General features: G+C 37.9%; 1 protein-coding gene across 2 annotated transcripts in view; it reads left to right on the top strand.

The window, feature by feature from the left end:
- The window catches only part of LOC129770255 (protein embryonic gonad-like), a 311,635-nt gene that overhangs the window by 189,179 nt on the left and 95,176 nt on the right, over positions 1–27,280 (top strand). Inside the window, exon 2 of one of the 2 annotated variants that reach the window (XM_055772966.1) lies at positions 17,462–17,539. The exons of the other annotated variant lie outside the window; for it this stretch is intronic. Within the exon in view, the coding sequence (XP_055628941.1) occupies positions 17,462–17,539 (78 nt within the window). The remainder of the gene's footprint in view (positions 1–17,461; positions 17,540–27,280) is intronic. 2 annotated transcript variants of the gene reach the window in all.

The raw sequence follows: 27,280 nt of genomic DNA, 5'->3' as shown, positions 1-27,280 counted from the left end.
GATCTTCGTGTGTGATTGTCCCTACATCCTTATACCCTCCTTTCCTTCCTTTGCGGGTAATTCGTCCCCTTGCTATAAATAGTAGAATAAGTTGAAATGTAAATACACTATAGATATACGAATAGATTTATGAAATGAGTGTTCATCAACATTGTTACAATTTCCTTATATCCCATCCTTCTCCTAAAAATATGTCACCCTCCTAAACTCGAGTACACCGCGAGTAATCGGTTTTCCACCTTACTAACCATAGATGTAAGAAAATTGTTTATATATATATATATAGTTTTAAAATTATATTTAAGAATTCGGCTCCTTTAAACTTAAGTAACTGAGCCTGTAAAAATAAACGAATCAATAAAAAACAAGAGTTAATTTTCGTCTTCAGATGCAATCGCAGCTTTGCTCTAAACACACTTGTACTGGTTATCGATTTGATATGCGAGACTAAAGTATTGAATTGCGACGGTCCTTAAAAAACGCTGTTGATCAATGCTAGATGTTGCTCGGTTTCGTTATAAGTGTTGTGCTTGTCGTGTATCATAATGACGATTCGCGGTGGGGACTGTCAGGTTTTTTGACGTAGAACTACGTCTTTCAGGAAGGGTGCCAAATCAGAAAACAGGTCACGTTTTTATGAAATAAAGTTAACGTTAATAACTTTTTTCACTGTGAACGAATTCTCATGATTTACATACAAATCGAATCGGAAGTTTTCTAAGATTTGTTTGATAACAATTCGCTAATCTCTAAACGGTTTAAATTTATGAAAACTGGAAGAACTTCCTTTTTCTCATACATTTGTTCTGCCGATTTGTGTGCTAAGTCTACCCGTATTTCGAATACTTATAACTATAACATCTCTTAACAGAACGGAAAGATGTTTGCATCAATTGATAGGAAATATTTCTACGCGTCTATCACAATTAATAAAACGTTATTTTTCATGAGATGAACAATTGAATAACTGTAAAATGTCAAGCGTTATCGACCTAACTGCCTCGTTTTGATTGACCCAATTTACGGTTTCCCCCAACACAGACTTCAAAATCGATGTACCTGTGAAATTCCGTGGTAAACAAGTGGATTGCATAATATAATTGCGTAGTTCTAAAGGGTGTGTCACATCAAATTGCATCACGGAAAAAACGCTGTAGAAATTTTATTTTTAGGAATTATATATTCAGCTTTTGCTTATAATCAGATAAGAGTGTATAGATCACGTTGGCCATGCTTCACTGTCAATTTTTCGTAAATTTGGGAAAATGTCGTCGAACGAAAAAGAGCGTCGTGAATTAATCCTGCGCACACATCGGGACATCGGTAAGATGCTGGGAATCGTCCAATCCACGGTCAGCAGAGTACTAAAACGATACTTCGAGAACCTAACCATCGACCGGAAGGTGAAGAACGGCAAAAATGGATGCTCCGTCAGTGAAAAAGATCACAAGCGCGTAGTTAAGCAGTTTAGACGTGATCCGAGAAGTTCGGTCCGGGATGTCGCCAATAAGCTGAATTTGTCAAGTTCATTCGTCCAGCGGACCAAGCAGCGGGAGGGCCTGCGTACATACAAGGTTCAGAAGGCTCCTAACCGCGACGAAAGGCAAAACATGGTGGGGAAGACGCGAGCCCGGAAGCTGTACACTGAAATGCTGACGAAGCCGCATTGCCTGGTAATGGACGACGAAACCTACGTCAAAGCGGACTTTCGTCAGCTGCCGGGCCTGTTGTTCTTCTTCGCAGAGGACAAATTCAGCGTTCCGGAGGAGATTCGCAAGCAGAAACTATCCAAGTTTGCCAAAAAGTACATGGTGTGGCAAGCGATCTGCTCTTGCGGAAAGCGGAGCGCCCCCTTCGTGATGACCGGCACGGCAAACGGGCAGGTTTACCTTAAGGAGTGCCTACAGAAGCGCTTACTACCACTATTGAAGCAGCACGAGGGCCCGACCATCTTCTGGCCGGATCTCGCTTCGTGCCACTATTCAAAAGACATGTTGGAGTGGTACGAAGCCAACGGGGTCACCTTCGTGCCAAAGGAAATGAACCCGCCCAACGCGCCGGAGCTTTGCCCAAAGAGAAATATTGGGCGATTATGAAGCAGGCCCTCCGGAAGAACCCAAAAGTTGTCAAATCGGAGGCGGACTTCAAGAGAAAATGGATTTCTGTTAAAAAAAAAACTACAACCTGACGTTGTACAGAACCTTATGGACGGGGTAAAGAGGAAGGTGCGAGCATACGGGCTTGGGCTCGAAGTATGAATAAAAAGAAAATGCCAAAAGTTGTTTAATAGTTTTTATTTTACTGTCTAAAATTTTCAAAAGGATCGGTCTACTGGGCGAATTTCTACAGCGTTTTTTCCGTGATGCAATTTGATGTGACACACCCTTTACGTCGAAGACATGCGGTCGTATCCTAGATACAACCCCTTACCATTTTTTCTGTCATAATACAACTCAAGTTTGTGGACCGTATCAGTTAACGCAGAATAAGATTTCTTCAAGTTGTAAATTTTGAGTTTCAAATCTTTCGGAAGGTTTCGGAAGTTTTCGGAAATAGCATTAAATTTAGTTGACAAAAACTCTTGTAAACTTCCTGTAGCTGTAGTTATTTGCTTCACCTCAGATCTAAAGTTGAGCAATTCAATACCAATTATGTTATTGACTGTAGTTTTCAGTTCATTCGTGAGAGTTGATAAATCTTTCCACAGTCAGGAGTGCAAAAATACGGCTTGTCACGAATACGGCGATATGCATTGCTAATTATATTTCTATATAATCTCACTGTCCACATTCAAGATCAACTCGCGATAGTACAAGCCAAATGAATTGTTGAATAATAAATAATGTTAATAATGCTAAATAATAACAATCTTAAATAATGTTTAATAATAAAAGTCAGACTAATATAAAACAAAAACAAAACAGGAAAAACAAATTTTAAAACCAAATGCAGGTATGTGTTTTGTGATCAAGCGCGCAGCGAAGTGATTCACAATGTAAAAAAACGGTACCCACTCTGTGCTGCAAGGGTGCCAATGAAAATGGTCATCTCGAATTTCAAAAAGTTACGAAAACGAAAAATCACCGAAATCGAAGTTTTTTAAAAAAAAAAGTTGGTGCCAGATGTTTTAAAATTGCATTACTCTAGGGGATTTACAGTAATCTCGAATTTTTTTCTGACGTAGAACTAGTCTTTCGTAGTCTTTCAGGAAGGGTGCCAAATCAGAAAACAGGTCACGTTTTTATGAAATAAAGTTAACGTTAATAACTATTTTCACCGTGAACGAATTCTCATGATTTACATACCAATCGAATCGCAAATTCTCTAGGATTTGTTTGATATGCCATACATTACAATTTTCTAATCCCTAAACGGTTTAAATTCATGAAAATTGGAAGAACTATACTATACATTTGTTTTGCCGATTTGTGTGCTAACCCTACCCGTATTTCGAATGCTTATAACTTGAACATTTCTTAACAGATCGGAAAGATGTTTGCATCAATTGATAGGAAATATTTCTACGCGTCTATCATGATTAATAAAATGTTATTTTTCATGAGAAGAACAATTGAACAACTGTTGAATGTCAAGCGTTATCTAAACACCCTTACTGCCAAGTTATGATTGGCCCGTTTTACGGTTTCCCCAACACAGACTTCAAGATCAATGTACCTGTGGAAATCCGCATTGGAAATATTCATGCAAGTCGGGGGTATTTTTTGGTGTTGAGTACTTTAATACTCGCTTGTCGTTGTGCAGACCAGAATATGTTTCCGTAAAACGTACTTTTAAACCTAGAAGCCTGGGAAAATCGTCATTTCAGATACTAGAGGTGAATGAACTTTCGCGGTTCGAGAACTACGTAAATATGAGATGTGCAATAATTTCAGAGGGGAATGTAAAATACAATGATCGTTTGACAATTCTTCCGTTCACATAGTTTGGTAGTCCTAGGCATCATATCAAACGTAAAAGGACATTCATCTAATTTATTTGTAACGAAGAACATAATCTATTACAAACAATTCTATGCATTCTAAAATCGAAGTGGTAAATAAGTGGATTGCATAATATAATTGCGTAGTTCGACGTCGAATATATGCGGTCGTATCCAAGATATCACTTACAATTTTTCGTCAAAAAAATGTCTTTTGGCACTTGGTCGTTTTTCCGCTTAAAAATCGATTTTTGACAAAAATATTTTTTTCAGATAACTGTAAATCTCGAAGTGCAGTTTTAAGACATTTGGCATCAACCATTTTTTTTAACTCCGATTTCCGGCGATTTTTCGGTTTTTCAAAAACTAAAATTTTAACGTCTGCGCACCAGTAAATGAAGTCCGAATGAGCTAATATTTTGCATAGGGTATATTATCGTGCTAATCAACATTTCGTTGCAAGTTCCGAATGAAAAATCGAGATAAGTAATATTATTGGCACCCTAAACCATATTTTTCGTTTCGTATTCCGAGATGACACTATATCTCGACGTTTCATGCAATTTCAAGACATTTGGCATCAACTTTTTTTTTTAAATCCCGATTTCCTTTACTCTCCCCTTGGGTGATTTTCGATTTTCAAAAAACTCAAACTTTGACCGCTTTGCGCCACTCTCCCTTAAGTCCGATTGAACTGAAATTTGGCATAGGGTGGATTTTCGAAGTGGTGAACATTTTGTATAGGGTAACTTTTAACTCTAATACACATACAATATGAATCTGCCGTATGACAAGCGCCGCACTAAGTTTAGCTGTGCTAATCCAATAATAAGAGTTATTTATTATTGATATAATAAATTGAAATTGTATGATATTTTAAAAGAAAACATATAATTTTCGAGACATCCTAAGCATATTTTTATTCGAAGTAATCTACACACTTCGCTCATCATTTAACCTAACTTTGGATTCCTTTACATTACACCTTCTTTGATTCGATGAAAACTATTCGCCGATCCATTTTCCAACATTTATATATTCGTCAAAGTGCTGCCCTGCAAATGCATGTCCCTTTGAAGCAAAAAGATGAAAATTCGCTCTTTTCAAATCAATACGAAGTTTGAATTTATCATTTGTAGTCGTTAGGAATCTGTATTCATCGTTTCAACCGGTTTTAGTATCTCATGGTATGATTTTTTGTGCTGAGAGTTGCCGAAATGACGTTATAAACGTTAGCAAACGATGTATTTCGACCGTTTCAATCTTCTAATGAAAAAACAAAAGCAACGAATGCCGCGAACTATTTTTATTCGGAACGAATCTCGACATTTTTAATACGCTGATAACTAAGTTGTTCTGCTTTTTTTACAGAATTACACTGACATATTATTGAAGGTTAACGTCAAATAAAAAAAAGAAGTTAAAACCACTCGACAAAAAAAATAGAAGAACAGAGTGCGAAGTCGATATTTTTAGATGATTTTTGATGATGGAAACTGAATTCTTATCGCCTCGATTTCTATAATAGGGCCCATTATCTTGTTATTATTTTTTTCTGTGTTAGATAAACTCACTACCAAGGCTGTGTATAGTCAGCTGACTATCTGACTGACTATACCCGTATTCAGTTCATAATGACTTTTGGCTACTTCACGCAGTTTCTCCGCCAAAACTACTAAACAGCCAGTCGGGCGTTGAGTCGCTCTCTCCCTCTACCGACTCGACTATATCATTTCATTCTTCCCAGTCAAATTGTCTGCATCGCATTTTGAAGTGACTTCCCACAGAACGAATTCGTTCCTCTCTCCCCTCCCATGTATCGTTTGCATGCATCTATGTTTGAGTTCAACGTGTTTGACAAACAGGTGAGCTAGATTTTTTTTTCATCGTACACGAAAATGACTCACACGTATAAAATAGCGTGCAGTGTGCGTTAGTGTGCCAATGAAAATGGTCATCTCGAATTTCAAAAAGTTACCCCATAAAAATATTCACCCCCAAAAAAAAAAACACCCTCTACAAAATATCAACTCAATCGGACATAAGGGAGAGTGGCGCAAAGCGGTCAAAGTTTGAGTTTTTTTAGAATCGAAAAATCACCCAAAAGTAAAGTAAAGGAAATCGGGGTTTTCGAAAAAAAAATTGATGCCAAATGTCTTAAAATGGCATGAAACGTCGAGGTCTAGTGTAATATCGAATAAAAAAAATTTGTCAAAAATCGGCACTCTGGGAGTTTTTTTTCCTGGAATACGAAACGAAAAGTATGGTTTAGGGCAATTTTTCATTCGGAACTCATTACGAAATGTTGATTAACACGATAACGTACCCTATGCAAAATATTAGCTCATTCGGACTTCATTTACTGGTATCGCATACGTTAAAATTGGAGTTTTTTTGAAAAACGAAAATTCACTGAAAAGTTTTAAAATTGCATTTCTCGTCATCAATTACAGTTATCTCGATTTTTTGGTTTGTTATTTTTTTGTGTTATTTGAACTGATTGAGAACTAAAGATGACCTACGAATTAGAAACTTATTGTAATTCATGCAAATTTGCGTTAATTTTGTAAAGAAGTGAGATATTTTCCATCTGCTTCTATCGTTATGAAACACTGGCATATTAGTTTTTTGAATGTTTCGTGTCTGGACAGAACTATAAAGTTCAAACGGCCAGTCTAATAAATGAAGATAGTTATTATATCCTACACTATATACTTCAATTCAACTGACTTCATACATATCTATGGAAACTCAGAAAAATGGAGTGGTTCTATAGTTGTGAAATGCAGTGTATTATATCTGCTACTGTATTTGAAGGTTGTGTCTTTTTTGAGGTGGCTACGGTAGTAGCAATAGAAAAAAATAAATAAAACATTGGCGTTTTATGATTAAGAGTATAAATAACAAGAAAAATTAGCGAAAAATCAAAAAAATATCAAATTATGCAAGTTAAAAGAAAAGTGGTGTAGGTAAAACTTCCACCAACAATTATTAATTGATGAAGCTAGTTGAGTATTTACCTCAAATGTTATATTGACCTACGGGATAATCATGATGTCGTGAATGAACAGTCCAGTCAATTTTTTATTGAATTCAATGGAAAATAAATTTAATGTCTTTGATACGTTAATTTACCTCATTTTGAATGGATTTGAACGAAAATTTTCACTCGAATTGCAGATTTCGAAAAAGAAAAAAAGTTTCTGGAAGAACAAGGTCAGGTAATCGAAGGTTCATCAATGGAGCATATCTTTTCCACGAAAACGTTGATGAAACACCTAGCATCAAACGATTTCTATCACTATCAAAGTGTGACTTTTGATAGTTTCCTGTCTACGATTATCTATCCTCGAGATGCGATTAAATTCGCAAATGTTTCACCTCATTCGGAGCCATTAAAAGGAAGACGCAAAGTAACCATTCAATCTACTTCGCGGTAGCATTCGTCGGTCGGTGTCACCCGGCCCCAAAATTTGGTATCTTAATCGGCCCTTTCGTCATTAAACGGTTCGTTCGCCCTTACGGTGAAATCTTAATTGCAAACCTCATCAACCTCATCACATCACACACACCGATGGTGCTGCTGTGGCTGCCAAAATGCAGCACCCCGCGACTGGATAAGTGGGTAGCCTTTATCGAACGAGACCGCCAGCGAATCGACTGCGATTAAGTGACAGAAAGCCGACATAAATCCGGTCGCTGGCGGTAAGCTTTTAGGATTACCCACCGGGTTTGATACGCTGGGTCACAAAATGTTTGTATATTTTTCCCGATTCTGGGTAAACTGTCTCGGTTTTCTTTTCTTTTTTTCAATTTAAACAATTATCAGATCATCTTCAGCTACTTCTGAACGCTGGACGGACCCACCGTCGAGGCGGTCAAAAAAGTGAAAGAATAATTAATTTCGATATTAATCAATGGCCTTTTCCGATGGCCAGGGGCGTGCGTTAATTGTAGTCTGATTTTCTGAGCGCGGATAACTGCAGAGCCAATGCAGATACTTATCTTCAGGGGTCTTTCGCGAAGATGCCACTTGGTTCAGTGGCCAAGGCGGCGTATAGTTTGTCACGACAGCCAGAAGTCATTTTTATGCCCGTGGTATTTTTCTTTTGACCTTTTCCCGCGAACTGCTTTCGAAAATTAAGTTACGCAAAACGCGGAGCCTCATCTGCTTGGACAGGTATTTTCGTTTCGGGACTACCTGTGAACACATTTTTGATGAGATCAACATTTATACCAAGCCTCTGAATTACCCATTTTTAAATTGTAAATAGTCGCATTTTAATCACGAACATACATGAAGTTTCCAACCGCCAGAATCTGCTTTGGTGGCATTTCAACACGCATATCATTACCTGTATTGAGATTAATTTTATCACTCCATAACGTATCGTGTTATGGAGTGTCACCTCACCATTCAACGCATATTCAACGATTTTAAACATACCTCGCAACTTTCCCCATACTGAGTAGCGGATTGGTTGCTCGGTTACAAAATCGACAGAAATTAATGATCTCGTTAATCATCATTTTCAATGTACAGAGTTTTTACGGCTGAACATTTCGAACACGTGAATATGCACGAATTCGGTTCCATCTCTTCGCGACGACGGAATTAAATGCACAACAGAAATAAAATCGAACATCGTTCAGCAGGCGCGAAATCTCCCCACCCACAGCAGCATCAGCAGCCACGGAAGGCAGCAGCCGACAGGCCAAACGAAAACCATACTTTATCTCTCAGCTCACGATCTTCATGTACGAAAATATGTGATTTCGGTGCTGCCGTGTTCAATCCCACCTTCGAAGGCATGCCACATTGTTAATACGGATGTATTATAGCATTTAATTGTCGCTGGAAACATTTTTTTATGGTCAGAGGTTTATTTTTCTCGTCGCATGCGAAACTATTCAGTTATACCATATTTTGGGTGTGACTCATTTCTGCAGATTCCGCGATGTTTTTGTACTTATTATGATTTACCGTTTTTATTTTGCGTTGAAAGTCGCGCTGGTTATGGCGACCAAAGTATGATTAATGTTCATATTTAGTTCATATGTGAACCCAATCGGATCGCAATTCGGTTCCTTTATTTGCTCTCATGAGCAGGCGGAACTTTTTTTTTGCAGTTTGCAAATTTATAAATATTTTGCAAAATCGAGCACATTGTGAAAATTGTCCAGTTTCAAACGCTTATTACTTAGTCATTTCATGATGGATTAATGAAATTTTTGCGTCAATCGATTTCGGCACTCCATAACAATTTTTTATATTGAAGAAAATAATGTATGTTATGAAACTAACTATCGAACAATTAAAAAATCTCAACCCCTATCCTAACGGAAATACCCTCTTTTAATTGGTCGAAATTGACGACACATGCGCCGGTTCCCTAACAGAGACATCAAAACCAAGCTGCCTGGGGGAAATCGACATTGCATATACATGGAAGTAGGAGGAGCTTTTGTTCCCACCGAAAAGTGTTCCCTAACAGAGACATCAAAACCAAGGTGCCTGGGTAATCTCGGCATGGCAAATGCAAGTATGCAAATCGGGGGCATTTTTATATTACAAGTAAGGTGAGTGATACGATTAATTCTAGCAAATAAAATTTAAATTTGGAACTTTAATGTTGACTGATCGTGTATTGTGAAAAATTTAGCACTGGTGTTAGTGTAAAATTCTATATGGTAGCATTTGTGTTAAAATGACTTGATATATGAAACGATTTATTTCAATTTTCATAAATAAAAACCAAGGTGTGTTCCCGCTCGAGAACGGATCGTTCGGTTTAAGCTGTTTGTTTTGTTGTGTTCATTTTCACCCAAGGAAAGTTTATACGGCAAGAAAAATTAGAAAAGTGATGAAATGTTAGAAAAAGTGATTATGCTCTACATATAGTGTAGTATTTTGTGTTACTATTAGTCCAATCAAAATTCGCATTGGTTTGAATGAACACTCAGAAAGAAAAAAATTGTAAAAGAAAATGACCTTTTCCATTTCAAATATGTTCTAATTATATTAAAATAACAAGTTTTTACTGATGAGAAATATTGATAATTGTGCACAGTAATTATCTTATATTACATTGGTGAGTTTTTTTTTCTTTATTTCATCCACACATAACAGGGGTCTCGTCTAGGATCACAGAGGGCGGTTTTCATCATATCTCGTTCCACTTCGGCATCTTTTATCTGATACGCACCATCCAACGACTATTTACCATTTACCATCATAATAACTCGGTAAACATTGGTGGAGTGAACAAACAATACCGAACAACCAAACAAGACGGCCCTTTTCAGGGCCACCAAATCATTATCAAAGAGTTTACCGATGTAATTTTTCCAACATATTCAAATTCAACAGATAGCCTAACGGAATCCTACGTCAACTATGCGGTCGTGTCTCGGACACAACCCTCCTGTGACTTTTTTTTACATAACACATCCAAAAATCAGAGAGGAAACAGCGTTTTTGAGTTATTATTTTTCAAAGTTAAAAAACTAGAAGTGGGTTGTATCTTTCATATAACCGCAATGTGGACGTAGGACTAACGTTGACTTAGCAATAAATAAGTAACAAGCATATAAATCTTAGACATTTCATCTTTCGAATAAATTTATTATCATACCACTTCGTTTAGCCAGAAAAAAATTATTAACGCTAAAAGGGGGAATCGATTCCTCCTCGGAAATACCAATAACCCCCGATAACGACGAACGATTGTAGCATTCGTAAACAAATATTGATATGTAATATAATATCCACGTCGATAATATCCACTACACCAATTCTTCTTTCAGTTCGGCCTGCAAAAACTTTTCAGAACTCTAATCCATAAATTTGGTGTCCCTGAAAAGGGCCGTTGATTAAGGTAATAGCACGCTCCTTGAATACAACTGGCCAGCTGAATGTCATCGGGCAGGATGTGACGCGTTTTGCGTGGATAGCACACAAATTGGCCTGCGGTGTCATAACCGAGGAACTTTAAAAGCGCAAGTTGGTTTTGAAGTCCTGGACAATTCCACGAACCAAACACTACAAAGGTAGCTTGCGGATCAGCAATTCGGTCGACTTCTGATAGCGGTGAATCTCACGCAAAGCGACTGTTTCCGGTCGGTGGCGATAAGGCTTCTTCACACTTCCTGCGGCTGGTGCGCTTTTCCGAGCTGCTTTCGTGGTGCCTTACCACCGATAGGTTTACGAGCTGTCTGTTTGGTCCCAATCAAACGAGTCCTCACGGTGCGAGAGTAGAGATTGAAATGATCGAAAGCAAAGGAAGCGTCATGTTTTATAACCATCCGTTCGGTTCAACTGCAGAAGAGAAATTAAATTGGAAAAGAAGACCATAATGCATAGGCGTCTGAGTGCGACCGTCCTCATCTCACATCGTCGCATCAACCCAATGGATTTCCAGAGCGTATGCGAGTTCACATACGGTTTAAATAACCTGTTTTCTAAGCAATTTTAAAGCTATTGAAACAAGTTTTCGGGTCAATAATTATCAATAATATAACTCGTGGACATTTTGTCTTTCGAATGAAATGATTATCATATGTCGATCATCGGTTAATTTTTCATAATCAGAACTCAAAAACGCAAGGAAAAGGCCTCTCTGGGTATATTATGCAAAAAAAGAATATATTTTTTATTATTAAAAAAAAATCACAAAAACAAAACCCAAATTTTTTGCAAGTGTAATGTTTTTCCAAGGAAGACTCATTGGCTTTAATTTGAAATGTCGATCATCTGGATCGGTTGGGTAGTTCAAAAGTTTAAAAATGTCATTTTTGGAAAAAAAAAAAAGTGGAAAAATTTAATTTTTCGAACCACCCTAAATTGGAAATGGGCACTCTAATAAAAACATATAAAAATATGGGTCTATTTGGCGATAAAGAGTGAAACTGCCCCTTTTGTCGAAAATTGGTTCTCAGATTTTCGACAAAAGGCTATATCGATTTGGTATGAAATGGCTGCATATATAAAAATGGAGTTCTGTCTATCTGTCTTTCTGTCTGATTCTCATGGATTTGGAAATTGCTGAACCGTGAAAATTTGTATATAGGGTTTTTTTTTGGGGTCTGGAAAGGTTCTTATAATGATTCCTCTCCCCCCTCTGAAAGGGAGGGCTCTCATACAAATGAAACACAACATTCTGCATAACTTGTAAACTATTCAAGCAAATGGAACCGAATTTGGTATGTGGAGATTTCATGGGACCAGAAATGTTACTATGGTGGTTCGACACTCCTTTCTCCTCTCTAATGGGGGAGCTGCCATAAAATGAAATACAAATTTCTGTATAACTCGAGAGCTCATAATTTGCAATCTTCGAATCACTCGTGTGTTTGAAGACGCTTGTACAATATTTTCGATCTGCCGTCTTGATGTTTATTTAAATTTTTTGATCTTGAAATTGCGTTCAGCGTGTCGTTGTTGAGCCGAAGTTGTTTTGATCATATTCAGGAAAAAATCGCTCGACAACGCACTACAGCATGCATGAAGCACAACTTTGTTATTGACATCAAGTTTCACAGACATGTTTTGTTTTCATTCACAAGTTGGCCGAAATATTAAAAAATTCTACTGATTTTTTATTTTTATGTAATGCGTTTCAATCATCGTACGTAGATGTTTCGAAGTTTATTGCTATGCAATAAAATGTTTTTCCCAATATAAAAACATGTCTTTACAGCTGACACCACTGATCATACCGAGCAAAAGTGACAGAAGTCTTTCCTGTCTACCAAATAAAACAATTCAATGAAACTCGTGTACTGGAATAGGATATTTTGCTAGGTTCGACAGTGATTGAAGCCGAGACGAGGCGAGACGAATTGCTCGTCTCGTTTTCTGGAATAGGGCCCTATATTTCGGTTCATCAGTACAACTCACCAGAAGGCATGAAATTCGACGCGGTGCCTCAACCAAACAACATTTTATCACTGTGTTTGTTGGAACGATAACACGAGAACGGTAGCTCGCAGTTTTCAGTTGCAAACGCGCCTCTAAACGTTTGAACTCGCATGTTCACAGCGGATTTTTTTGGAAGAACAGTTTTGAAAAGAACTGATAAATTCACTTCCGCTTGATAAACGACATTGCGACAGGAGAGAACCACAAACACACACTTTGTTAAACGGTTTCATTTAGCTTGACATGTTTGTATGTTTGTAACATGTTTGTCTATAGCGTTGTCCCATATTAATAGAAGTTTAACAACCAATTTCCTTCCTGTTGATCGATTACACACCTCAATCTCTGCTGTACTTATACAACTATGTATTTCATGATCTTGTAAAACCCAATTCGACCGCCACTACAAAATGTCTGATTTCATATTATCTTAAAAAAACATAAAATATTGGGATATGTGTATGGAAGGAATGGATTTGACATAGGAAGTCGCCGCCACAAAATGGTCAACTTTCTATACTTTTAACTTCGTAATAAATACAACGTTCTTTTGGTATCAGAAGAAATGATTTGACGAATAGAATAGAGTACAAAATGAAAATCGAAAAAAATTAAGTAAGAAATAAAAGTTTAAAAAAAATGGTTTATTGATTTGATTTATTGTAGAGAAATATACGCAGGAAACAGATAGTGTGCTAAGAACTAGAAAATTAAATAAGTAAAAAAACATTTTTTTTTATTGTTTGGATTCATTGTGATTAAACAGACCAGTAATACAAATAAGCTAAAAAATAATTAGACAAGTAGCAGTTGCCACACCCCTTCCTTCATTAGTTTAGGGCATTGATGAGATTGAAACAATCGTTGGGTACGTCGGGTTTCCATTTTTTATAGTTAGTGGTTTCATCATATGTCCCATGATTTCATTTTAGTCTTAGAAGTGCCCTAAATTAATGAAAGAAGGAGTGTGATAACTGCTACTAGCCTAACTATTTTCAAGCTTTTTTTTTATTGTTGTGTTCAATGACAACGAAAACGTTTAAATTGAAAAGTTTTTTTTTCTTATTTTCTTTTAAGTCCAGATTATTACTTCCGGGGTCAGACGGACCTCCCGCAACATCTCGGTTCCTGATCTGAGCCTCGGGAACCTTTGAGGTTGGGCTCTCAAGGCCTCTTTTATGTGGGCAAGTTCGAGCTTGATGCCAATCGCTCTCAGGGTCGGCTCTTCTGAAAAGCTGATCAAGGCTCGGATTGAAAGTGTAATAAAAAGTGCACATATAATTTTTCCTCTTTATTACCTAACCTGTACAACTCTGTGAGGGTGTGTGTCGATGTCGTGTATGTTTCGTTGGAATCTTCGCCGGCTGCTTAGCACACTCCTCGCACGCTACTCACTGATTTTTCCGGGGATAATGATGTGACGAGATGTTGGATTAGATGATGTCGTTTCAATCCTAGATTAACGGGTCCTGACCGCACAGAGAGAAATTAAAAGTCACACTTAGAGCCTTATATTCCCTTCTGAAGGAATCTTTAAAATAAATACCTGATTCTCATGTAGAATAAACACGATATTGTGTTCTACCACTATTTTAAATTTGGTATAAAAAATATACTTTCAAACTAAGTTTTCCGTGTGACGTGAGTTGCTCTTCACTATCGCTCTGGTCAGGAAATGAATACTTCTTGTAGTGATCATTTCCACTGTCCTATATTCTCTCTCTCTCTCTCGCTTTTTCTCTTATATCTCTCTCTGTTCCTTTATCTATCTATCCATTACTGTTCATCTTTTCACTCATCTCTATTTCCGCGCAGCATTCATTCCCTTTTTTCCGGCTTTAATATGTAAGTGTACTGTTGACTTAATGTATCCCTAACTAATGTAGACGTATTTTATGGCACATTTTTTCACACATTTGATACAAATATTACAAACATGACGAATAACGAAGTTAATAATACAAACGGTAACAAGATTGTGACAGGAAAGTTTGTTGATTTTTGAAACATTTTTTAATCAAACTACACGCAGTTCTAGACCCAATTTTGATCTTTTCACCCTTTATTGATTGTTAAAACAAAAGGGTAAACTCTTTCATTCAATGATATTTTTGCAGTAATAATCAAATTCAATCTTTCCATAAAGCTATTGTAGGTTTAATAAATGTATCAGAAGCATTTCAGGTTGTGAGTAACTTGAATCGTTCTCTCTTTCTCGGTTCTTCTGTCCTTCAGGCGTACACACAATAGCAAAAAAAAAAAAATGTAGGAAAGCTAGAAGCTCAAAAATTGTGTATACTTCATCTCCATATGTTATTTTTTCACAAAGTCGTTCGAAGATGACTCAGAGATTTCGTTCTTACATCTAGCTTCCCTATTTTTTGATAAGTGTATGAATATTCTAGTTTCAAACCAGAGATGCCTGATATGAACAATGTTTCAGTTTTTGTCAGAGTTGACAGCCGTGTAGTTTGTCAAGTATCAAGCGTTTTGAATTGTTAGTTTGAAATTGTGATAAAATCCCTTAGCTATCGTTGGTGGATCGGGTCGATTCAGACATTTTAAAGACATTTAACTTAATGTGAAGATACCTAATCTTTTGTAGACATTTAGAATCATAGCACACCATTTACAGATTGTTTTAATTGGTTTGGAAATTAAATGAAAGCTTCATTGTTTCTAACCGAAAACACTTCAAGCTAGTTTTTTTTCGAAATCATAAAAATGTCACATGGTCCGGTCTGACTTAACACCGACCACTTGTGCCAATAATGGTGAATACATATGGAAACATTTTTCTGTTTCTTGAGAGGACATTTGAGGACATACTTATCATGGTATTTATATTTGAAACAAAAATTAAACAAACAATTGCTAATATTTCCTATGATATTACAAGAAACTTCGTTCGCAAAATGTCATGGTAGGATATTGTAGTTGTACTACTTTTATATCTATCTATATATATAAAAATGGATTTCTGTCTGTCTGTCTGATTCTTATGGACTCGGAAACTACTGAGTCGATCAACATGAAAATTGGTATGTAGGGGTTTTTGGGGCCGGGGAAGGTTTTCGTGATAGTTTCAGACCCCTCCCCTTCCCCAAAGGGGGGCTGCCATACAAATTAAACATAAATTTTTACAGTACTCGGGAAATAATCAAGCAAATGAAACGAAATTTGGCGTATGGGGATTTTAGGGTGTAATAAATGTTTCTATGGTGGTTGAAGTCTCCACCCCCCTAGGGGGGGCTGCCATACAAATAAAACACAAGTTTCTGCATTACGCGAGAATTAATCAATCAAATCAAACCAAATTAGGCATACTGGGGATTTAGGCTGCAATGAATGTTTCTATGATGGTTATACTCTCCACCCCCCTCTCTAAAGGGAGGGGGGGGGGGGGTAGGGTTTGCCATACAAATTGAACACAAATTTCTACATTACTCGAGAATTAATCAAGCAAATGAAACCAAATTAGGCATATGGAGGTTTTAGGGTGCAATCAATGTTTCTATGGTGGTTAGATACACCTCCCCCTCTCTTAGGTAGGGCTGCCATACAAATGAAACACAACTTTCTGCATTTCTCGAGAATTAATCAAGCATATGGAGGTTTTAGGGTGCAAAAAATGTTGTTACGGTGGTTGGACACTTCACCCCCCCCCCCCCCCCCCTCTCTAATGTGGAGCTGCCATACAGAATTCAACGGGGTCGATTAGAAGATCAATCAATGAAAAGTTCTGCGATTGGACCCATGCACATGCTCATAATAAGAAAACGTGAATGTTTGAAGGTATTGATAACAAAAAAACAAATTTTGGGCGGGACGAAGTTTGCCGGGTCAACTAGTGTGAAATAAAGATTTCTCTTCCCAGCATCATCAGGAGACTGATTGGCTGGAACGGGTGGATTCTCGCCGATGGCTATAACCGCAACGTCACCGGTTCGTTTACAGCGAATATTGATGTTCTTCGAAAGACCGCTGTCACAGTTTGAGGCTTCTTCGTTTATAAGCATCATTGTAACCGGTAATTGCGTTGTCTCTAGTGTTCGAAAACATGGGCTCTTCATTGCTACACAATCGGTCCCAAAGTTCGTTTATTGATTTTCGACGCCGTCAGCTATCATTATTTGTAATTAATTATCACACAACGGCATAATAATGGGCAGCCCATTGCGTGGAGCCCCGTGAGAAGACCACCCTCCGCCATGTTTAATTTTGTATTTTTTTTGTTGTTGTTGGGTATTTCAATTGCTTTTTGCAACCTAGGGTGTCACGTCGGTACTAAACTGATTTTATTCGCTTATTACATGCGCTCTGGCATGGAGCATCTTCGCTTTATTATAATTATTATCATCGCCATCATTTCAATACGGCGTTCCGAGGCCCTAGGTGGGAAGAAGATGGTCAACTTTTCCTTTTTGGCGCGGATTTCGCTTAATTTTATTATTTTTTTTTGCGCGTATCGCTTGGCTAAATTAAAATTAACTTTATCATTATGCTCATCGAGTGAACTGAGATCTTCTTGGAGTGGAATGTTGGTGTTACTCGAGGCGATTTAAATTTTCTTACGCATTTTTGTTTCTTCCTACTTGCAGATGAATCAACAGTGCAAGGTGTGCGGTGAGCCGGCCGCCGGTTTCCATTTCGGAGCGTTCACCTGCGAAGGGTGTAAGGTGAGTTTGGTTTTCGAAGTCGAGCTATATTTTGAAACGTCCTTTAGATACTTATCCAGCAACGTGTTCGATTTTTACTCGAAGATTTTCCAACCTTAAGTCATAAAATAATGGAAATTTTAAAAGTTGACCGTTACTGAAAATAAATTAGCCGTAATTTTGTACTTGCCCTAGATAAAGAATCACTCGAGATTTTATCACATAAGTTTTCTGAGCATAATTACGAAATTACTCTCAACGGCAAAGCAAACACGACTAATAAAGTTGTTCCACCAAAATTTCACCATAAAATTCGCGCTAATTGTCATTGTTGGTTCATGTCACAAGCACTTCGCTCAAGGGGAGTTAACTTAAAAGGGTGCTACTAGTGCATCGAGTAACCTTGCAGCCTGTGCTATCGCCAGCCAAAATACGATCTTTTGTAATTAGCTAATGATACATTGATTACATCATCACGAACAACGGTAAAATAAACAAAGTAAGACATAAAACAAAATTGAACCAGCGCGTCATCGTGGTCCCTGCCAACAATGTTCCTTTATCCCCCGCGGGTTTTCGCTTTCGAAACACTGCACCCGAAACCAGCCGGTCTGGTTCCCATCGGAATAGTCATAACGTGAAAACTTTCAATAACTATAAAATTATTTCACCTCTTTCCCTGCGCGCTCTAATGATAGTTCATAAACATTGATGGCATTATTATTATTTAACTGGCACGTTTTCAAAACGGCTTCATTCCGTTGTTTGCCCGGCCTAAACGATCGCGGAATTGGAGGCGCTGAGGGCCCGATTATCGCACCGCCACCGCCACCGCCGCCACTGCTCGGCATCGACTGCGGCCATGTTTTATGCGCTTATTAAATTATCGAAAATATAAGGCACCGGAGCAAGTTTCCTTTGGAGCGCTTCCCCGGTGCTATAATTTGGTAACATAACACATATCGATCGATCGGTCGTTCAGAGGGAACTCCTTTGTTTCGACAGCACCGATCCCGTAGTTGGGGCTGGATTTGTGGAAGTCAATGGAGGAGCGCAACGTGACAAGTCGCGACGATGGGACAAAACTTTAAATGAGATGAGTTTGGTGATGATAATGACGATGACAACGGTTCATATGAAGGAATGGCGCTGAACGGGCTTCTGGAGTGAAGCATACCGGCACAGTGCTAGCATTTTTGGTTCGTTGGAAGAAGAAACGGTTAGTAGAATAAGTATTCTCTTGTGTACATTAGGATTATTTGAGAAATGTTCTAATCATGTTTTAATCACAATTAAACTGAGAGTTCAACTAAGTTTTAAAATCCCAAGCTTAGAGGAACATGCATAGAAAATCTTCAAAACTTGTTCTTGAGATATTTTTTCTCCTTTTTTTTGAACACGGCGAATTTTGTGTCGAAAATGGTCATTTTAGACAAATTTTACTTAATTTATTGCACATTAAAAGAAATTGAGTATATGTAGCACAGATAATTCCTGTTAAGACTTACGATACAAACATGGGAACAATATGCAGAAATCTGGACAGAGGTTCCATAAACAATTAATAGAGTCAATAAATAAAAAAAATATAGGAGGTTGTGTTCAAGACACGACCGCATTGTTGACGTAGAACTACGCTGTAGTTTAACTCAAGCCGCTTGTTTATAACTGCGGATATCAATTCAAAATGCTACGAAAATTTTGGAATAACCATTCTACCGGTCTGGTCGTCCTGAAATGTTTTTTTTTTATTGTAGAATCAATTGACGATAGTTGTTTGATGATTCATTCGTGTGCTTGCAGAACAATAAATGCTCGAGATACGCGCAGCTGTCATCCTTAGTGGAGAAAGTGTTGGTGCTGGCAAGCGAAACCAAATCACATACAAACTTCCAGAACGACATTTACTTCTCCTCGGTGACTAAAAAAGCGAAATAAACTCTATCTACCCGCGAACCCAAATAAATTAATGACTTATTATAACTTATTGAATAACTTTTTTTTCCAAAATATATATTTTTATCAAGGCTCATATGGCGTTAGCCTCACGGGGCCGTGAGGTCGCACCAAACAAGAACGCGTAACTGAATGAAGTTTCCCTCAGTAAGATCCACTGTTTATACTCTAGGCAAATATTCCCCTTCGTTCTTCTTCTTTTCCTTTGTTCACGGAGACTATATCTTACAGCCGTATGGTACGATTATCGCTATCTCGCTTTATCTACAGTCACCGCCCATCTCACTATCACTCTGCTAAAAAAATTCATCATCGACATCACGATATGTCAGATGGTGGTAAATTCAGGGGTTAGACATCAATTGAATATAGGCTACCCAAAATCAAAATCAATATGGCGTCATTTGTTTACTAACATATCATTTACGAGGATTGAAATCATTGAAATCACGGAGATAGTATGCTTTATTTTTAACTGCATGAGCGATTTTCATATTTCGGTTTCACATGGAGGTGTTCAAATTTAACATGGAATTTAAAGTTAGCCACTATTCGATTATATAACCGGACCGAGTTGTAAACAATAGTAATTGATAGAACCAAAATGTCAGTAAACCGCAGCAATATTGGGTACACTGGCAATACGAGGGATTTGACGTTTTAGTCATACCCGTGGGTAAATTGGTAATCGCTGTCAGATTGTTGACAACTGAAACAGCTGTTGATTCTCATTATATTTTAGTGTTTTGTAAACATACCTTTCGAATTAGTGCTGATGGTCTGATAATAATAATCTGTTGGTTCGTGCTAATGAATCAAAAAGATTAACGATGAGCGAGTGTTTGTCATTTTTTACGCTATAAGTGCAGTCTACTTTGTTGGGGTGATGGTTCGGTTGATGTTGCCTTATACTCCGGTGGTTTGCGTTCTCGCTGGTGTAGCCTTCTTTGGCTTGTTAAAAGTGTTTTTGGCGAAAATGTGACCGTTAAAGGATGAATGGAAACGATTATGAATAGGAGGAAGGTACAGACAAAAGGGAGCAGTTGTATGACAAGGCAAATATTTCCAACGTCAATTTTGTTTGAAAGTGACTAATTGTACATTATTGTAGGCAGGAAAGTTGAACCACAGGAAAGTCGCACAGTCCGCACAGTACTCACGGGGAACAGCATATCAGACGGAATGGAATCCTAAGAGTGTTGCTATTGTGGTGATTCTTATTCTACTGGGTTACGTCAAACACGTACAGTAGTAGATGGGTAAACGATTGCCCAATGTTTGAATAATATAATTAAATTATCGATATTCTCTCAATTGGCAGTATCCCCAACATTTAAAATGTTTTCCGCTAAGCTTACAACTGGCTTTTTTTAAAACACCGCCCGGATGATCATGTCATGTCTTGGTGCGACTGTAGCTATCAGATACCTGGGACGGCAACCCGGACTAAACTGGTGGACAATAATACGTGGAACAACATATAGCGCTGGTGGGTAAGACGATGTTGTCGCCGGAAGATAAATCTTACGGGATTATGATCTCGCTGAATGTAGATTATGTGCGGATTATCCTCGGAGATGTATCGGCTACAGTGGAGAGCATCAATATTTTTTTTTGGTGAATGATGAAAATTGCCGAAGGTGAACATCTAAAGACATCAGGGAAAGCGATGTTTGGATTATATGGGTTTGTAGTAAAACGAGAATATCGAAAAATATGACTATTTTTTCTTCTAATCTGCAGAGGTCCAGCTGGTTACGATCGTACACGAAATGTTGTAATTGATACAAAGAGTTCGACCTCATGTACTTGGCGGAATCTCTCAGTAATTACTGCTACCGTCGACTGCGAGAGACTATAAGAAGTGTGTTTTGACGTGGGACTACGTCTAACCGGAGTATATGGGGGGTAAAATGAAAACCTAAACACAGAACATGCAGGAAAAATGAAAGATTCCGAGTGCTTATAACTCGAACATTTCTTATTGGATCGGGATGATGTTTGCATCAAATAATAGGGAATATTTCTACGTTTCTATCGCAATTAAAAAAAACTGTTATTTTTCATTAGATAAACAATTGAATAATTGTAAAATGTTAAGCGTTATCTAAACGCAATAACTGCCTCGTTTTGATTGATCCGGTTACGGTTTCACCAACACAGCCATCAAAACCAAGCAGCCTTGGGGAAATCAGCATTGCAAATAGATGGAAGTATGGGGACTTTTGTTCTCACCGAAATGTGTTCCCCAACACAGACTTCAAAACCAAGCAACGTTGGAGAAACCTCCATTGCAAATACATGAAAGTCGGGGATATTTTTGTTCCGGCTGAAATGTGGTTCCCTAACACATACTTTAAATCCAAAGAGCGTGAGGAAATTGGCATTGCAAATACATGTAAGTCGGGGGCATTTTTGTTCCGACTGAAATATGTTTGCCTAACACAGACTTCAAAATCAAGATGTCATCATACCAAACGTAAAAGAACTGTCATTTAATTTACTTGTAACGGAGAACATAATCTATCACAATGCATGAATTGATCCTACATGGCATTATACAATCTTTTTACTCACAAAGCAGATATATTGGATTCAATTGAATTCGCAAATTGTTTCATTCAATCAAAAATTTAATCAATACAAACAAATGATTGCTAAGCTAAGGTAATCTCACGTCAACCTTGCGGTGATATCATAGATATAACCCACCCATTTTTTTTCTGGAATATCAGCGATTGTTTTCGGTTTTATGATGACAATTAAGAGAAGCACAGATAATAATTTCAGATAAATTTTATAATTTCAGATAAATAATGAGCAAAATTTCTCTTTCGGATGTAGAATGCTGATGATCTTCACTAACGCCACATTATAGCATTGTAGAAAAAATATTTCTTTAGTTACTAGCTAATCTTTTTAATCGAACCATTTACCGATAGAGTATTATTATCTTGTCAACGCTTGGGTTCTGATAATCTGATCGATTTCCCGGATAGGGTGATGCTGTATACTTTTAGTTGATGTATTCAATTGGATCTATAAAAGAGAGTTGAAGGGAACAGTAGTTAATTAATTATCAAATAAAGAATCGAAAGTTGAGTTGTGTTTTATAATTGTCAGAAGGTGAATTTCAACAGCACGCACCTCTATTACAGATGATTCTCGCGATGATGTAGTTATGCTGTAGTAACACAAAGATTATCATATTACCGGTTCTGACTCATGATCGTTCCCTAAGTAAGCTGACGTGAAATCATTATTAGTATTGTTATTTATTTGTAACAATATAAACTTACCGGTTGCATTCTGGATCGCATATTACATAGTTCCCCTCAAATAAAATTAGTTTTGTAAATTTTTGTCTTATTGTTGGCTTGAACGGGATAAATGTTTTGCTGTAGAGCTTCAGTCTTATGTCCAAGTATATTAAAATGGTTCGTCTTATCAATGCCTTTTTGTGCTCATTTGCTTGTTCTGGGTGGTCGCGGAAGAGTTCGAACAGGAAATCATTTTGTGTGCGAAGTAGTTAAATTATAGTATTTGTTAATATCAACATTATGTTGATTACCAACGAGGATCTGGAAATAAAATTTCAGAATTGATCTGTCTTTATAGAACGAACCTTACCGTAAATTCATACTCTGTTGCCTTGCAGATGGAAACGATGGATTCTTTATTGTCATTATTTACAATCAAACAACATGTTTGGCAATCCAATTGCTTAATTAATTTTCGAAGCACTTCTATAGAATGGATATCCATTGAAACGGTGCGGTCGGCGTCTTCAATGAAATCGATATAATTTGTTTGATGAACTTGTGGATCTGGAGTGGGTGGATTCAACGGCTGGTGTCCTTGGAAGGCTGAATACTTTTTCTGGTATTTGTTGCGAACATATATTTGGTGTTGTGGAAACTTCGGAAATTACCAAAAGTTGGGATATTCATCGTGTTGATTTCATTGTACACAATTAACCGTTTATAGCTCGCTCGAAATTGAACGGCGCTGGGGTTATTGTTCGATCCATTCTTCGAGCGTATTGCTCCGAAGAAGTGCTCTAGATGATCTTGGCTGAATCGATATGTGAAAATATGATTCAGTTCTTTGGTTTCCTCCACATAAATTTGATAAATGGCCTTGAAACATTCTCAATTAACTAGAAAGCCCAGAAACCCGGTTTTGCATTTCGCATGCAAAATAGCGGATCCATTCGGTAGCTTTAGTTTATTTATATAGTCTTCGATGTAGTTGAAGGCGCCGCAATAAAGGTCGAAATTCTCTGTGGACAATGGTTTTTTAAAATGATTTGCGTTTTCGTCCATGCTATTCATGATGTCGAATAGATCGTTGAATAATGATAGAAATTCCACGGTTGCTGCGCAAGCTACAAAATCTGAATCTATGTTTTGTAATTTATCAAGTGCCATAGCGACCCACTGCTCAAAACTTGAACAGCCAAACACATTCATCTTTGAATTTAAAAAGACGAGTGGGTAATGTCGGGGACATAACCGGAGTGACGTAGGACTATGCAAAGGGGACAGCTTTTGTTAAATATATATTTTAAATATATTGTTTTATTTTCTTCACCTACGTGAATACCTACCTATCTACCTGAAAAATGGATTAGTTTACTGTTTACTCTTTATGAATATGTTAATGGTTCTGAAAAGAACCTTTGGTGTTGTGTTTTTGTTATCACTCGATATTCCCATCTTGTTCGGCTAAACCTTCCTGTTTAGCGATTTGTTGTCACTCGCCACAGCTTTCACAGTTGGAAAATTTCTTCCCATCCAGCTTGTGACATATTTTACAGTAAATTACATTCAATGGCACGTCGCATTACCACCACTCAGTGCCGGATTGGAGATAATTTTAACCTGTAATTGAACATTTGCGATGACAGTGGTACAGTGTCGACTTTCAATGTGGGATCATAATTTGGATCTCTATGTTTACAAAAATGTCCAACTAAATAAGTCACATTACATGTCCGTCCAATTAGCTAAATGTCGAACTAATTGTAGATTACTGTACTTTCAATCTGGAAACAATTTAAGAATTGGTGAAAATTGAATAATCAGGAAAGTCCCCAACTATCAATAAGCTCAGAACAACTGCCAAATTCACATACTCATCAAATCCTGGCAAACAAATTATGAAAACATCAATTTGTGTTTTATTATTATTTTGGATAATGTTTTAGAAAGCATTGAACTTTATTTCCTAAACTCTTTTTTGGAAGGTTTAATGGCCCTGAAAAGCGCCTTCTTTTATGGAATGATTCCAATTTAGAAAACTTAGTACTCGTGGTTTTGAAAAAAACCATTTCGAACGCCCTCGATGCCGCCTTGTTCTGGATTTGCCACCAAAGCAGTTTGTATAAAGAACAAACTTTTTTCTTCTGCTACCTGATGCCGTTTTGCGATTGCGTTTGCCACTCGCCATTCGCTGCAACTGCCTGTTGTCTTGATGTCCGCCGAACCGAATGTGTTATGTTCCGAATGCAGGTTTTCTTATCGTCGCGAGCAGCTTTGCCAGCTAACTCGATCACTCCGGCGGCCGAAACTATATAACGCCGGCTAGGTGGACTGGTACACAGGTACTAACGCGCTCGACCTAGCTACCTTTTCCGGTGCAATTGGCGGATACACCTACGGGAAATTGCAGACCACCACGGTTCGAGCGGGATTTTGCCTTTCCCTTCTCTTTTCCTCCTTTGTTGAGTACACGATGCCGATGCCGTACAACCACACGGGTTTACGGTTTGAAAGAAAATAAGATATTTTTTTGGGGTCCGCGTGTTTTATACTCTAGCGGTACACACTCACAGGATAGAGACAAATCGGCAGACTCAGCCAAAGGGGCGGGTCCAACGAGACGAACGAATGAGCGTTAAAAGGGAGCGATGGCAAAAAAATACATTCATTACGATTTGTTCGCTCGTTGGATTCACATACAGACTAAAAAGGGTCCTTTTCAGGATCACAAAAAGTCTAAAGAGTTTATTATTTTGTTATCACTCGATATCCCCATCTTGTTCGGCTAAACCTTCCTGTTTAGCGATTTGTTGTCACTCGCCACAGCTTTCACAGTTGGAAAATTTCTTCCCATCCAGCTTGTGACATATTTTACAGTAAATTACATTCAATGGCACGTCGCATTACCACCACTCAGTGCCGGATTGGAGGTAATTTTAACCTGTAATTGAACATTTGCGATGACAGTGGTACAGTGTCGACTTTCAATGTGTGATCATAATTTGGATCTCTATGTTTACAAAAATGTCCAACTAAATAAGTCACATTACATGTCCGTCCAATTAGCTAAATGTCGAACTAATTGTAGATTACTGTACTTTCAATCTGGAAACAATTTAAGAATTGGTGGAAATTGAATAATCAGGAAAGTCCCCAACTATCAATAAGCTCAGAACAACTGCCAAATTCACATACTCATCAAATCCTGGCAAACAAATTATGAAAACATCAATTTGTGTTTTATTATTATTTTGGATAATGTTTTAGAAAGCATTGAACTTTATTTCCTAAACTCTTTTTTGGAAGGTTTAATGGCCCTGAAAAGCGCCTTGTTTTATGGAATGGTTCCAATTTAGAAAACTTAGTACTCGTGGTTTTGAAAAAAACCATTTCGAACGCCCTCGATGCCGCTTTGTTCTGGATTTGCCACCAAAGCAGTTTGTATAAAGAACAAACTTTTTTCTTCTGCTACCTGATGCCGTTTTGCGATTGCGTTTGCCACTCGCCATTCGCTGCAACTGCCTGTTGTCTTGATGTCCGCCGAACCGAATGTGTTATGTTCCGAATGCAGGTTTTCTTATCGTCGCGAGCAGCTTTGCCAGCCAACTCGATCACTCCGGCGGCCGAAACTATATAACGCCAGCTAGGTGGACTGGTACACAGGTACTAACGCGCTCGACCTAGCTACCTTTTCCGGTGCAATTGGCGGATACACCTACGGGAAATTGCAGACCACCACGGTTCGAGCGGGATTTTGCCTTTCCCTTCACTTTTCCTCCTTTGCCATATCCAACCATGGCTGCTTGTGTTGGTTTGTTGATGTGAGGTGATGCGAAACGATGTGGTGTACGGTTCGGATAAGAATGATCGTTACGGCAGCGGAGAGGGGATTTTTAAGCTGACTGGCTGGCTCGAGAATTACGCATGTGTGAGACTGCGACCAATGTTTCCCTCATTTTTTTCTTTTTCCTTTCCAATCGTGCTTCATTCTATTTCGCTGCTGCTCTGGTTGCCCGTTTTGGTCGGTACGATTTGAGGAGCACAAAATGGACCAATCAAAAATGGGCACATAGTGTATTTGGACAATGCTTGATATTTCACAATTATTCAATTATTTATCTCAAGAAAAATGAAATGTTATTCGTTATGATAGATGCGTAGATATATTTCCTATCAATTGATGCAAAAACCTTTGCGATCTATTGAGAAATGCTCGAGTTATAAGCGTTCCAAATCTTGCATTTTTTCCTACTTGTTCAGTGCCTAGATTTCCATTTCACCCCCTATATCTTCCGGTTAGACGTAGTCCTACGTCAAAAAAAAAATGTGCTGATTAGTGAGTTTGGGTGCTAATTTAATTTTTCTGGTGTTTTGATTATCGTTCAATTTCTCTACATATTCCCACTTCACATAACCATTCTGCGACACCAAAACCTTATGTGAGTGTAAGGTGTTCCGCACTAATTTAAGCATGTGCACTGCATCAAGTAACACATACACATTGTTTTCTGATGCAGGATTTCGGAAGAACGTTTTCAAGGTT

The sequence above is a fragment of the Toxorhynchites rutilus genome, chromosome 2 (genome assembly GCF_029784135.1).
Source record: "Toxorhynchites rutilus septentrionalis strain SRP chromosome 2, ASM2978413v1, whole genome shotgun sequence".
Lineage (NCBI taxonomy): Eukaryota > Metazoa > Arthropoda > Insecta > Diptera > Culicidae > Toxorhynchites > Toxorhynchites rutilus.
Note: the sequence above shows the minus strand (reverse complement) of the source record. Positions and strands in the feature narration are given on the sequence as shown.